This window comes from Otolemur garnettii, unplaced genomic scaffold, assembly GCF_000181295.1.
Source record: "Otolemur garnettii isolate 467f Iridium unplaced genomic scaffold, OtoGar3 scaffold00127, whole genome shotgun sequence".
Classification (NCBI taxonomy): domain Eukaryota; kingdom Metazoa; phylum Chordata; class Mammalia; order Primates; family Galagidae; genus Otolemur; species Otolemur garnettii.
The window spans coordinates 1,873,433-1,886,239 of NW_003852522.1; the positions used below are offsets into that span (position 1 = coordinate 1,873,433).

General features: G+C 51.9%; 2 protein-coding genes and 1 non-coding gene across 3 annotated transcripts in view; 2 read left to right on the forward strand and 1 right to left on the reverse strand.

Annotated features, from left to right (window-relative positions):
• The window catches only part of TNPO2 (transportin 2), a 20,774-nt gene extending 16,743 nt beyond the window's left edge, over nt 1-4,031 (forward strand). Inside the window, exons 17-24 of the mRNA XM_012810128.2 lie at nt 1,235-1,322; nt 1,500-1,598; nt 2,120-2,215; nt 2,543-2,618; nt 2,817-2,916; nt 2,996-3,070; nt 3,231-3,358; nt 3,450-4,031. Of these exons, the coding sequence (XP_012665582.1) occupies nt 1,235-1,322; nt 1,500-1,598; nt 2,120-2,215; nt 2,543-2,618; nt 2,817-2,916; nt 2,996-3,070; nt 3,231-3,338 (642 nt within the window). The 3' untranslated portion in view covers nt 3,339-3,358; nt 3,450-4,031. The remainder of the gene's footprint in view (nt 1-1,234; nt 1,323-1,499; nt 1,599-2,119; nt 2,216-2,542; nt 2,619-2,816; nt 2,917-2,995; nt 3,071-3,230; nt 3,359-3,449) is intronic.
• A 2,467-nt stretch (nt 4,032-6,498) lies between these two features.
• LOC111727866 lies at nt 6,499-6,599 on the reverse strand. Its single transcript, XR_002775312.1, has one exon. It is a non-coding gene; the product is annotated as a small nucleolar RNA U13 (small nucleolar RNA).
• A 2,140-nt stretch (nt 6,600-8,739) lies between these two features.
• The window catches only part of FBXW9 (F-box and WD repeat domain containing 9), a 6,407-nt gene continuing 2,339 nt past the window's right edge, over nt 8,740-12,807 (forward strand). Inside the window, exons 1-5 of the mRNA XM_003797926.3 lie at nt 8,740-9,170; nt 10,469-10,608; nt 10,692-10,820; nt 12,094-12,206; nt 12,286-12,377. Of these exons, the coding sequence (XP_003797974.1) occupies nt 8,762-9,170; nt 10,469-10,608; nt 10,692-10,820; nt 12,094-12,206; nt 12,286-12,377 (883 nt within the window). The 5' untranslated portion in view covers nt 8,740-8,761. The remainder of the gene's footprint in view (nt 9,171-10,468; nt 10,609-10,691; nt 10,821-12,093; nt 12,207-12,285; nt 12,378-12,807) is intronic.

Consider the following 12,807-nt stretch of genomic DNA (forward strand, 5'->3'; position numbering starts at 1 on the left):
TAAATTCCAGCAGTCACGTTTTCTTCCTCTCTCTGTTTTTTTCTTTCTTTCTTTCTTTTTTCACAAATAGCCTGTTCTTGTTAACGCACACCATATTCTTTCAAACCTCTGATGATACTAGGTACAACTGGAAAAGTTTTATGTGCTGAACATTATTTTTTCACAGCTCACAGCAACCTCCAACTCTTGGGCTTAAGCGATTCTCTTGCCTCAGCCTCCCAAGTAGCTGGGACTATAGGCGCCTGACACAACGCCCGGCTGTTTTTTTTGTTGTTGCAGTTGTTGTTTTAGTTTGCCCAGGCCAGTTCAAACCTGCCAGCCTAGGTGTATGTGGCTGGCACCCTATCTACTGAGCTATGGGTGCTGCCCGATAAAATGATTCTAATAAAGTAAACAAACTAGAATATCCAAGACACTTGTGGAAAAAGGAACAAACCTGGAGGACTCATGTTAGCTTATTTCAAGACTTAACTATCTGATAATCAAGACTGTTACAGAAGAAACTTTAGGTGGGGCACGGTGGCTCACACCAGTAATCCTAGCACTCTGGGAAGCCAAGGTGGATGGATCCCCTGAGCTTAGGAGTTAAAGACCAGCCCAGGCTAGAGTGAGACCCCTTCTCTCAAATGGCTGAGCATTGCGGCAGACAACTGTAGTTCTAGTTACTTGGGAGCCTGAGGCAAAAGACTTGCTTGAGCCCAGCAGTTTGAGGTTACATTATTCCCTAAACAACATGTGTAATAGTTTTTTATCTAGCATTTACATCATATTAGATATTGTAAATAATTAATTTGATCACACACTGGAGGCAATTTGTTGGTTATATGCACATACTATGCCACTTTTATCTCAGGGATTTAAGCATCTTAGATTTTGTTATCTGCCAGGTCCTGGAAACCAATCCCTGTAGATCAGCAGTTCTCAACCTGTGGGTCATAACCCCTTTTTAACAATGAAAATACATTGCAGCATTAGGAAGGTTGAGAACCACTGCTATAGATAATGAGGAATCCCTGTATGTCAGGTGGTTTGCAGTGATGCTTGCTGTCCTCTGTAGTAGTGCCCTAAGCAAAGCACTCTTTGGGTTATGTGCTCTCCCGAGTTCACAGATGTGATCTGGAGACTAGAGCGGTTAAGGAACAGCTGGGAAGTGACAGGAACTATGTCCCATCGCCTTCCCTGAGTGGAAGAGGAGGGGAACCCTGTCATACTGACCCTTCTTTGACCCCCCCAGGACTCAATGCCTGAGGTCCGGCAGAGTTCTTTCGCCCTACTGGGAGACCTCACCAAAGCCTGCTTCATCCACGTCAAGCCCTGTATTGGTATGACATTCCTCTTGTCCCTAACCTATGACTCCAGCTTCAAGTGATGGACAGATGCCTAGGGAGCACTATGACCGATTGGGATGTATTCGTACTGTCTGATGGGCCCTGATCAGCTGGATCCTAGGGCTCACCCTGGCTGGCCTCCCCCTCAGCACCCCTCTTTCTTCTCACCAGCTGAATTCATGCCCATCCTGGGCACCAACCTGAATCCTGAGTTCATTTCTGTCTGCAACAATGCCACCTGGGCCATCGGGGAGATCTGTATGCAAATGGGTGAGCAAGAACACTCAGTCCCCATTGGCCTTTCCCAGCCTGGAGATAGGAGCCTATCTCTGACAGCTCCTGTCAAGGGAAGCCTCCCACTGGCAAGGAGCAGAAGGTTGTGTCTGGGCATTTTGCTCAGGGGAGCCAGATGCCTACAAGGCCATTTGTGGTTGGCTTCTCCAAAGAGGGCCAGGAGGGCTATTCCACTTGGATCATTTAATCTACTTGGCTGGAGTACCTATTGGGATTGGTTGGGTGGCTTTGGCTTCTTTCCCTCCAAAGGAAGGTCAGGCAGTGTGGTCTCATTATAGTGTCTGGTAAGGGCTCTGATGTTTGGAGGGCGTATGTGTGTCTCTGGTTACCCATGGATCCTGGGCTGGGGATAAGCTGGGGAAGATTCTTTATTCCCTCACTGTTCATGGTTGGCCAGTCTCTGGATGGCCCTAGGGTTAGTGAGTTAGGGGGCTGTACCCCTGGCAGTCCCACTGTGGGTGCAGTGGGCTGTTCAGGCTGATTGGGTGCTCCCCCAGGCGCAGAGATGCAGCCCTATGTGCAGATGGTCCTGAACAACCTAGTGGAAATCATTAACCGACCCAACACACCCAAGACGCTGCTGGAAAACACAGGTGGGCACCAGACCTGGGCTGTTTGCCTGCCCTTATCTCGGAGGTGGAGTTCTGGGCTAGGAGGGCAGCTGGAAGTAGCCCCTCCAGGGGATTCTGGAAAGAGCCCCAAGAAAAATGTTTGCCCTTTGGGATCCCAGAGGAGATACCAGATGGGATAGGGCGGAGACTCTGACTGGGCCAAACTCTGGGGCTCCAGCTGGCCAGAGGAGTCATTCCCTTGGGGCCCATGGGGCGGGGCTTGGTGCCTCTTGCCAGAGGCTCCACCACGTACCGTCCTGGGGCCGCTCAGGGTTGCAGGTCGCCTGACGAGTCCCTCTGCCATTCCAGCCATCACCATCGGCCGCCTGGGCTACGTGTGCCCACAGGAGGTGGCACCCATGCTGCAGCAGTTCATCCGGCCTTGGTGTGTGCCCACCTGTGATGCGAGTGGGTGGGAGAGCCTGGCCTCTTCTCTCAATTCTGCCCTCCCAGTCCCACTCCCACCTCCATAGATGCATGTCCCAAACCTGTTCACTGATCTCCTATGCACTCCATGCCCCCAGAGATATGAATCCTGCCCAGACCTCATCTCCCACTGATTGATGCTTCCCTTCCCTCTTAGGTGCACGTCCCTCAGAAACATCAGGGACAACGAGGAAAAGGACTCTGCCTTCCGGGGCATCTGCATGATGATTGGTGTTAACCCAGGGGGTGTCGTGCAGGTTAGGGCAGCTGGGCTCTGAGGGAAGGCACAAGGACTGGGCTTGGGTGACCCCTCACATGGGATTCATCATGTTTCAGGACTTTATTTTCTTCTGCGATGCTGTAGCCTCATGGGTGAGCCCAAAGGATGACCTTCGGGACATGTTTTATAAGGTGGGACTCCTGCTGGGCCCCAGTCTACTTCCAGGAGTGGGTAGGGAGGAGACCCTCTGATGGAGGGCAGTATGGTAGAGCAGAGGACAGGCAAGAGCGGGAATGGGTGCATTCCTCTTGCTCTGCCCTCATCTGCACCTCATCCCCTGCCTCCCCACAGATTCTCCATGGCTTCAAAGACCAAGTTGGGGAGGACAACTGGCAGCAGTTCTCAGAGCAGTTCCCCCCACTACTCAAGGAGAGGCTGGCGGCCTTCTATGGGGTCTAGGCGAACAGGGAGACTGCCAGGTGAGGGGTAGGTCCCTGGCTCCAGGGCAGCATGCTTTAGGGGCTGAAGGGGCCCAAGCCCTGACATTCTTTATCCCCTCCATCCCTGCAGGTTTCTGTCTGTGTCATTGTAGGAGGGATTGCTGGGAGCGCACTGCGTCCAGAAGTCGCTGTGACCTGGTCGAGGGGGGTTAGGGAGGAGTGAGTGGGACCCAAATCCAGATGCCTTCCCGGTCAGTCTGTCTGTCCGTCCACCTGCCCCGCTGGGCTTGCCGGGAAGACAGGCAGGCAGGTGGGTGGGGCCTCCACGCTCATCCTACAAACAGGGAGGGGGGTGGGACTTCTTGGTGGGCAAGGGCCCCTGGGCGCTCATCCGGGTCCTCTCCAGCAGCCCCCTGGGCCAGCTGCATGGGAGAGAGGAATCAACACCGCCGGCTGAGTCCGGTTGGAGGCAAGGGGCAAGCAGGCGGGTGGGGGTCCTTGTAGGGATGTGCACATTCACACAGACACACTGGCCACACGCATGTGCGGGTGCTGTAGCCAGCAAGGATGGGCCAGCCACCCCACCATTTCCCTGACTGCATGGAGACAGTAGAGTTAGTGAACCCCTGAGTTAACCCTAAGGCCTTCTGTGTAACCTGCATCTAGAGTTTAAGAAGCTTCTGCTGTTTTGCTGGAATTGGTGGTGGGTGGGTGGGGGGCCTCAGCCAGGATCCTGGGGCTGGGAGAGGAGGACAGCTGTCTCAAGGTTGTCCTGTTAGCACGCACACGCTTGGGACCTGCTCTGTACACTTCCTGCCAACTTTGTGGCAGCCTCAGCCAGTGTGTCCCCATCTTGTCCTAGTGTAGCCAGCAGGGTGGGGACCGCTAGGGCAGCTAGGGCAGGCCAGAGGTTGCCCTCTCTCCCTCAAATATGCTCCAGCAGCTTTTGAAGATGCTGGACTGGGACCTTTTTCTTGAAGAGAGCTGGAGGCAGCCAGGACTGCTGGCTCCTATACACTGCATCTCTCCATTAGCTGTGCTTCTGAGAGCTTCTTTCTTGTATTTTAGGCCTGAGTTTTAACTCTACATCCAGGGTGAGGGCATTTAATTGGTAGTGACACAGGACAAAGACTTAGACTTTTTCAGCAAGTAGGAAACCCAAGGGCTTGGAGGAGGAAAAGGTGGTACACCCCATCTTGACTCCATTACCCTGGGGCTTCATGCCCATCATGGCACCCAGTGGGCCCAGAGACCACACCAGACTGGGGCAACAATTCTATAGAACCTTCTGGGCTTGGTTGGGGATATGGTAAGAGGGGTTCTTCTAGGGAGGGAGGGGACCAGGAAACTGAGTCTTGTAGTCCCCTTAATATTCATTATTTTCCATTCCTTCCCTGCTTCCTACTTTGGTGGGGCTCCTTGTGTTTGGGGTTTGACTGGAGTCCAGCATCCCCGGGGCCTAATCCATCCATTATCCCTCCTGGGCCCTGGATCCTACCCTGTCCTAGCCCTGTCTTATCATGGTCAGGGTCAGGCCCTGCCTTTATTCCGAGGGGTACTTAGTACACATTCCATAACTTAGCTGTTTTTTTTCCCACCCCACCCCGTGAAACTCGAGCAGGTCTCTGGAAGCTATTTGTAAAAAAAAAAAAGAAAAAAAAAAGTTTTTTTAATGCCTTTTAATTTTCTAGTAATTCCAGTTCTTAGGAGCATCCTCTACTGGGTCTTGGGTGTGTAGATGGCTTGGCTGATGGCATTGGAAACCCCCTCTCCACCTGAGATGGGGGGCTTCAAACACCTTCAGGGAAGGGGAGCCTGGTTCTTGTGTGTGTGTGTGTGTGTTTTTTTTTTTTTTTAAAGAAAGCTATTTAATTTTTTCTAATTTATTTTTGGTTGGTTTTTGCACAACGAAGTTTCAGGTTCTCAACCTTCTCCCCTGCCCAGGCTGTGGACCCAGACTGGCCTTGATCCGCAGTCCTCTCCATGTTTCCTGAGTCCCTCCTTTCCTCCTCACCCTCTTCCTGCTGCGGGCTCCCAGGTCTGTCCATTTGTTACTGTGCTGTGCTAGGGATTGGTGCCGAGGTGGCGTGAGATTCCACTTGTGTAGAACTTTGTTGAGTAAAGATCAGTTTCTTGTGAACCCCTTGGTTTCTGGTTTCCTGTTTCCTTCCTTTGGTAGTGGTAAAGGAGATGTGGAGAGCCACCTTGGGCTCTTTGGTTAAAGTTGGAACCCCAAGCTTCTTGGTTGTCTTCCCTGTAAAATCAGAAGGTGAATATGAAAGATAAAATTGTATAACATAAACACAACATGCAATGTATTCTCTTTAACATAGTAAGCTCGGCTCAGTGCCTGTGGCTCAAGTGGCTAAGGCGCCAGCCACATACACCTAAGGTGGTGGGTTTGAATCCAGCCCCTGGGCCTGCCAAACAACAATGACAGCTGCAACCAAAAAAAATAGCCAGGCGTTGTGGCAGACGCCTGTGGTCCCAGCTACTTGGGAGGCTGAGGCAGGAGACTCGCTTGAGCCCAGGAGTTGGAGGTTGCTGTGAGCTGTGATGCCACAGCACTCTACCAGGGGGACAGCTTAAGGCTCTGTCTCAAAAAAAAAAAAAAAAAAACATAGTAAGCTCAGTAAAGGAGAGACTTTGGAGCTGGGTGTAGTGGCTCACACCTGTAATCTCAGCACTGTGGGAGGCCGAGGCGGGCAGATCGCCTAAGCTCAGGAGTTCAGGACCACCCTAAGCTAGAGTGAGACCCCATCTCTAAAAATAGCCAGGCATTGTGGCAAACGCTTGTAGTCCCACCTACTTGGGAAGCTGAGGCAAGAGAATTGCTTGAGCTCAAGAGTTGGAGGTTGCTGAGAGCTGTGATGCCATAGTGCTCTATTGGGGGCTACAAAGTGAGACTCTGTCTCAAAAAAACCCAAAGATACCACTTTGCCATACATTCACTGTGAGACAAGGGGTGAGGCCTCAGGCCTTGCAGCATTCTTTATCTTCAGCTGACTTCATAACTCCGCATTAGTGGGCAGGTTAGAAAGTTGTGTAGAAGGCTCAGCCCAGCACCGAGCCTGAGGGAGACATGTATGAGGTACAGTAACTGATGCAAATGAGAAAAAGCTCCAGTTCTGAGGGAACACAGAGTCTTCAAAATAGAATCTGTTTTTCCCTTTTTCTCATAGCAGATAGGTAATGTGCAGACATTCTAACAAGGTTTGAAGGAGGCACCTCTCAGCCAGGAGCTTGAAAACCCAATCACACTTACAAATCACAAAAGGATCTGAGAATAAGATTTTGCAACATTGGTGTGGTCCAAGGATGACCTGCAACAACTTGGAAACTAAAAAATGCTGACACCTCCCCAATATTCATTCAACAAATAGTGCCTACATTGTAATGAGAAGAAGTAGGCCATATAGCAGAACAGTAGTAAATCCTATAGAGAAAGGCAAGGCAGGGTGGCGCCTGTGGCTCAAAGGAGTAGGGTGCTGGCCCCATATATTGGAGATAGTGGGTTCAAACCTAGCCCCGACCAAAAACTGAAAAAAAAAAAAAAAAAAGGCAAGGCAGAGAGGATGTTGGGGAAAATAGTTGAAATTTTATGTAAGGTACGCAGGAAAGGCTTCTCTGAGAGTGATGTTTGAACAAAGCCATATGGAGAAAAGTGTTAAGCAGCGAAATTGCAAGTACTGTCAGATGTCATTTATATGGATGGCTTAACTGGCTCAGAAGTGGTGGCTTTTCTTTCTTTCTTTCTTTCTTTTTTTGAGACACTTTTACCCTGTGGCCCTGAGTAGAGTGCTATAGTGTCATTGTAGCTCACAGCAACCTCAAACTCTTGGGCTCAAGTGATCCTTTTCCCTCAGCTTCCCATGTAGCTGGAACTATAGGTGCTAGCCACAACACCTGGCTAATTTTTCTATTTTTAGTAGAAGGGGTCTTGTTCTTGTTCAGAATGGTCTCCAACACCTGAGCTCCAACAATCAACTTGCCTGGGCCTCCCAGAGTGCTAGGATTATAGGTCTGAGCCACCACACTCTGTCAGAAGTGGCTTTTAAGTAAATAAGAGGTAGTCTATTTATCAGTATGGTTTTGGTTAATTCATAGTAACTGTTTTGCTGAGATCTTGCAGTATATGCTTCTGGCTACAGAAGACAGAAGTTTGAAACACTACTTTGCCTCTGATGGTGAACTCAGAAAAAAAGCCTTTGCTCTGTAACAGCTGCCTTCATCACAGACTCTTTTGTTTTGTATTTTGGGCAGTGTCTTGCTCTGTCACCCAGGCCAGAGTGCAGTGGCATCATAGCTCACTGCACCCTCAAGCTCCTGGCTTAAAGCGGTCTTCTCCCCTCAGTCTCCTGAGTCGCTAGGACTGTAGTTGTAGGACACTGCGCCCTAAATTTGTATGTTGCGTAGAGACAGGCTGGCCAGATGCATTTAAAAAACAAAACAAAACAGGCTCACTATGTCGCCCTCGGTAAAGTGCCGTGGCATAACAGCTCACAGCAACCTCAAACTCTTGGGCTTCAGCGATTCTCTTGCCTCAGCCTCCCAAGTAGCTGGGACTGCAGGTGCCCGACACAACGCCCCACTTTTTTTTTTGTAGTTGTCGTTGTTTGTTAGGCCCAGGCTGTGTTCAAACCTGTCAGCTCCGGTATATGTGGCTAGCGCCAAGCCGCCAGATGCATTTTAAAACTAAAGTCAGCTGGCTTTGTGTATCAGCACCACTAGAGATGCTTGCTATAAAAACCAGGAACTGGGCCCAGCACCTGTGGCTCAAGCAGCTAAGGCGCCAGCCACATACACCTGAGCTGGCGGGTTCGAATCCAGCCCAGGCAGCCAAACAATGATGGCTGCAAGCAAAAAGTAGCCGGGCGTCGTGGCGGGTGCCTGTAGTTCCAGGTACTTGGGAAGCTGAGGTAGGAGAATCGCTTGAGCCCAGGAGTTGGAGGTTGATGTGAGCTGTGGTGCCACTGCACTCTACCCGGGGTGACAACTTGAGGCTCTGTCTCAAAAAAAACCCCAGACCATCCTGAGCAAGAGTTAGATCCCGTCTCCAAAAACAGCCGGACTAGTGCCTGTAGTCCCAGCTACTTGGGAGGGAGCCTCAGCCTGCGCTTCGAGGTCAGGCTCTGGCTCCACATCCAAGTCATCTGAGGCAGAACGATCGCTTGAGCCCATGACTCTGAAGTTGTAGTGAGTTATGACACCACTGCATTCTAGCCATGGCAACAAAGACAGGCCCTATTAAAAAATAGCGCGAAAGCATTTCCCGGCGCGGAGGCTCGGTAGATTGCCTGAGGCGGACCCCAGCACCAGGCTCGCTTCCGTCGGCTTGGCTGCGTCATCCGGCAGCACCGGAAGTTTCCTCGCGCTGCCTAGGAGACCGGACGCGGGCCTACCAGCTGACAGGCCCGGGCCAGCCGTGTCCACCAGGTCGCCATGGAGCTGCCCCCAGGGCTGTACGATGATCCTCGTGCCTGGGACGATGACTCAGACGTGGAGCCTGAGCCTGACCTCGACGCGCAGGCTGAGGCCTACGTGGCCCGCGTCCTCAGTCCTCCAAAAACTGGGCTTGTGCCCCCGCGCTCCTCGCCACTGCCCACGCCCTCTGCGTCTCCGAACTCCCAGGAGCCCCGTGCTGCATCCAAGGTCTCAGCAGTGGGTGTGCCGGGTCTGCTGAGCCTTCCTCCGGAGCTGCTGCTCGAGATCTGCTTGTACTTGGACGCGCGCCTCGTGTTCCACGTCCTGCCGCGCGTGTGCCACGCGCTGCGCGAACTCGTACGTGACCGTGTCACCTGGAGGTTACGTGCGCAACGCCGCGTACGTGCGCCCTATCCAGTGGTGGAAGGTGGGCACAAACGGGGCCAGGGACGCCTACCCAGGTCAGGCCTGGGGCAGGGGAGGAAGTATCGGGGGTGCTCCAGGCACAGCCTCTGGAGCTGGTTTCGTGGCTGTCCTGGCTCTGGCGGAAGGCTGAGGTTGTTACGGGTGGTGCCAAACCCCTGAGGACCTTTAGGTAGACCAAGAGGTAGACACAGGAGTACTTAGGCTGTGAAAACCCACCCTGAGGGCTGGAGTCCTTGCACTCAGAATTCAAAGGATCTTCTGGCTTTGGGTCTGGTGGTAACCAAGCGCCCGACCCCTGGCTTGGATTTGAAGTTTCAGACTATGCAATATATGATTGGGACTAAGAATAAGCACAAGCATCTTCAGGTTCTGGGTTTAGTCTAGAAGCTGAGGCAGCAACTGGTGTCCCCAAAGTCCCTGACCTCTTAGGGCCTTGACTTAGCTGCAGGTGAGGCAGCAGCTTAGGGTCCAGAGCCTGCAATCCTTGAACCATGTTAGGGTTTCAGTGTTGGGATCCCTGACACTAGCAGCTACAGATCCTCAAACCCTGGGTCTACTGGCTTCTTAGGCAGGGCTTTGTGGTCACTCCTCCTGTTCTCAAGTTGGTTGGTCCCTGAGGGAGAGGATGATTTGGAGACCTTGAATTAGTACTGTCGATTCTGAGATATTGCTGATCCTGAAATTCTTGGATCTTCTGGTCCTTGAGCCAATATGAGTAACAACTTGGGTGATTGATTACACCAACCTGGAAGCTTTGATTCTGTAGAGAAGCAAGGGATCCTAGGTTGGTGACTCTCAAGGTGTTGCTGTCCAACACCCTGAGTCAGACTCTCCCAAACAGCTTGATTAACATAGATGCTTTGGTTTCTTCTATACCTGGAGTCTGGATTCTGCATTTTGACAAGGCTCCCTGGTTTACAGAGATTAGTTTGAGAAATACTTCCCTTGGTCTGGTTCAGATGGTTGAAGCAAAAAGGGTTAGTCATGAGACCCCAGCTCCCTTGAGGGGCTGAGGTTGCTGTCCCCCATGCTTGGGTTCCAAGATGTAGCTTGGAGAGGTGTTCCTGAAGTCCCTGATTTCTGGAAATTGGAGTGAGGAACAGTCAGTCCTCGACCTGCCTGAGAGATTGATGGGCAGGTTGACCCAAGGCCAGATTCTGGGCCTGCTTGAGGTTGGGTAAGAGATCCAGATGGAGTTCTGTCCAAGTTTGGTGTATAGTGGGATCACTGGAAGAAGCCAGAGTGGTGTGGGTAGCAGGGTCCCTGCCCACTGGGGACCCTTCTCATGGTGCCCTACAGAGGAGGACTTTGACTGGCCAGCAGCCTGCATTGAGCTGGAGCAGCACCTGGCTCGCTGGGCAGAGGATGGGCGCAGGGCCGAGTACTTCTGCCTGGCCGATGGGCACTTTGCTTCCATTGACTCAGTGCTACTGCTTCAGGTGAGGCAAGGTCTGGGGGGTGTGGGGGGTGGAAAAGGGAAGGCCAAGGTGGCCCTGACAACATGACTTCCTCCCCTTTTCAGGGTGGGACACTATGTCTGTCAGGCTCCCGAGATCGCAACGTCAACCTATGGGACCTGAGGCAGCTGGGGGCAGAGCCCAGCCAGGTTCTGGTCAAAACCTTGGGCACCCAACCAAACAGCACCCACAAGGTGAGGAGTCAGGCAGGGGTAGGAGATGTGAGGACTGGGTAGTGTGCTTTGCCTTAAAGGCTCTGGTTTTGGCTCCAGGCCTCATAGATTGGAATCTGTTCTGCTATTGTTGGTGTGACTTAGAGTGACCAAATATGTGACTTTGTGCCTCTGTTTCTACTTCTGCTCAATGGGCAGTTAGGATGAGAATGAATGAGATGAATTATGCATTAATGTGGATATGCTTTGACACATAGTGTTCAGTAGACATCAGGTATACCTCAGAGGCTGCCTTGTGGATCAGCCAGCTCTGAGCATGACTGTCATCTCTGGAGAGCTCCACCAATCATTAAGGTGGTCTAGGCTGAGAGTTCATGTTCCTCACACTCAGGGACAGGCTGCTGGGTTCAAACCCCCAACTCTGGGGCTGGGCACAGTGGCTCACATCTGTAATTCTAGCCCTCTGGAAGGCCAAGGCAGGTGGATTGCCTGAGCTTAGGAGTTCAAAGCCAGCCTGAGCAAGAGTGAGACCCCATCTCTACTAAAAATAGAAAAACTGAGGCAAGAGGATCTCCTGTGCCCAAGAGTTTGAGGTTGCTGTGAGCTATGATGCCATAGCACTCTACCCAGGGCAAAAAAGAAAGAAAAGAAAAGAAAAAAACACAAAAATCCAGACTCCCCACTCTGCTACTTCCTAGCTGTGAGACTCAAGCTTTCTGATGGGATACATGATGGTACTCTTGAGAGGGTTTGGCGAGGAATCGGGCAGCACTTTGTGTATTGGTTGGAAGACAAGGACTATTTTTCTTTCCATTTTGCAGATGAATAAACTGACAGAGGTGGTGAAGTTTGCCCAGTTCATGGAATGGAGGCCACACTTCACATTGTTATGTGATTAAGACAACCACCACTGGTGCTGAGTGTCTCAGCTGAAGAACTTGAGTTAGAAATGTTATGGCTAGGGCGTGCCTGTGCTGGGCTCTTGATGTCAGACTGAACCACAAACCCAAACTCTCATCTCACCTTGATTTGGACTTGCTGGTTCTTGGGTCACTTGTTCCCTTGTCTTTTTTGACCCTTGATTTTGTTATCTGTGAAATGGTAAAGATTATATGGAGCCAGAGTTGTATATCACAGTGTCTGTCATAGTGAACATTAGGGAGGAAAAGCTGTGTGGCTTCGGATGAATCTGTTGCCCTTTCTGAGCCACATCTGCAAAATCAGAAAGATCCTTGCCTCACTCCCATGCACCCTGGTGGGGAGCTATATGTGACTGCTGCCCCTGGTCTTGCAGGGCTGGGTGTGGTCGCTGGCGGCTCAGGACCACCGAGTGTGCTCTGGCTCCTGGGACAGCACGGTGAAGCTCTGGGACATGGCAGCTGATGGGCAGCAGTTTGGCGAGATAAAGTGTGAGGGGCTCAGGGGGCCTGTGGGGGTGGGACACTGCCTGGGCATAGCCCAAATTCTGTGATCTTTGTATCTCCAGGGCCAAGGCAGCTGTGTTATGCTTGTCCTACCGTCCTGACATCTTGGTGACTGGCACCTATGACAAGAAGGTGACCATCTACGACCCCAGAGGTGGGCCAGGGGCCCTGGGGCCTGGGTTGGGAGAGCAGTGATGCCTGGGGTCTCCAGAACTGTGCCTGGGAAGGAGGCACTCAGACCTTGCAACCTGGCTGGGGTGACAGTTCCATGACCAGATTCTAAACACTGAGTGGCCAGCATTGTGCTGTGGCAACAGAGATGACTGGGGCAGGGGGTTCAAAGGAAACCTCGGGTAGCCTCCAGGGTTTGGTTAGAATCCTAGCTCCCAGCTTGGCGCCTGTGGCTCAAGTGGCTAAGGCACCAGCCACATACACCTAAGGTGGCGGGTTCAAATCCAGCCCGGGCCCACCATACAACAATGATGGCTGCAACCAAAAAATAGCCAGACGTTGTGGCGGGCGCCTGTGGTCCCAGCTACTTGGGAGGCTGAGGCAGGAGACTCGCTTGAGCCCAGGAGTTGGAG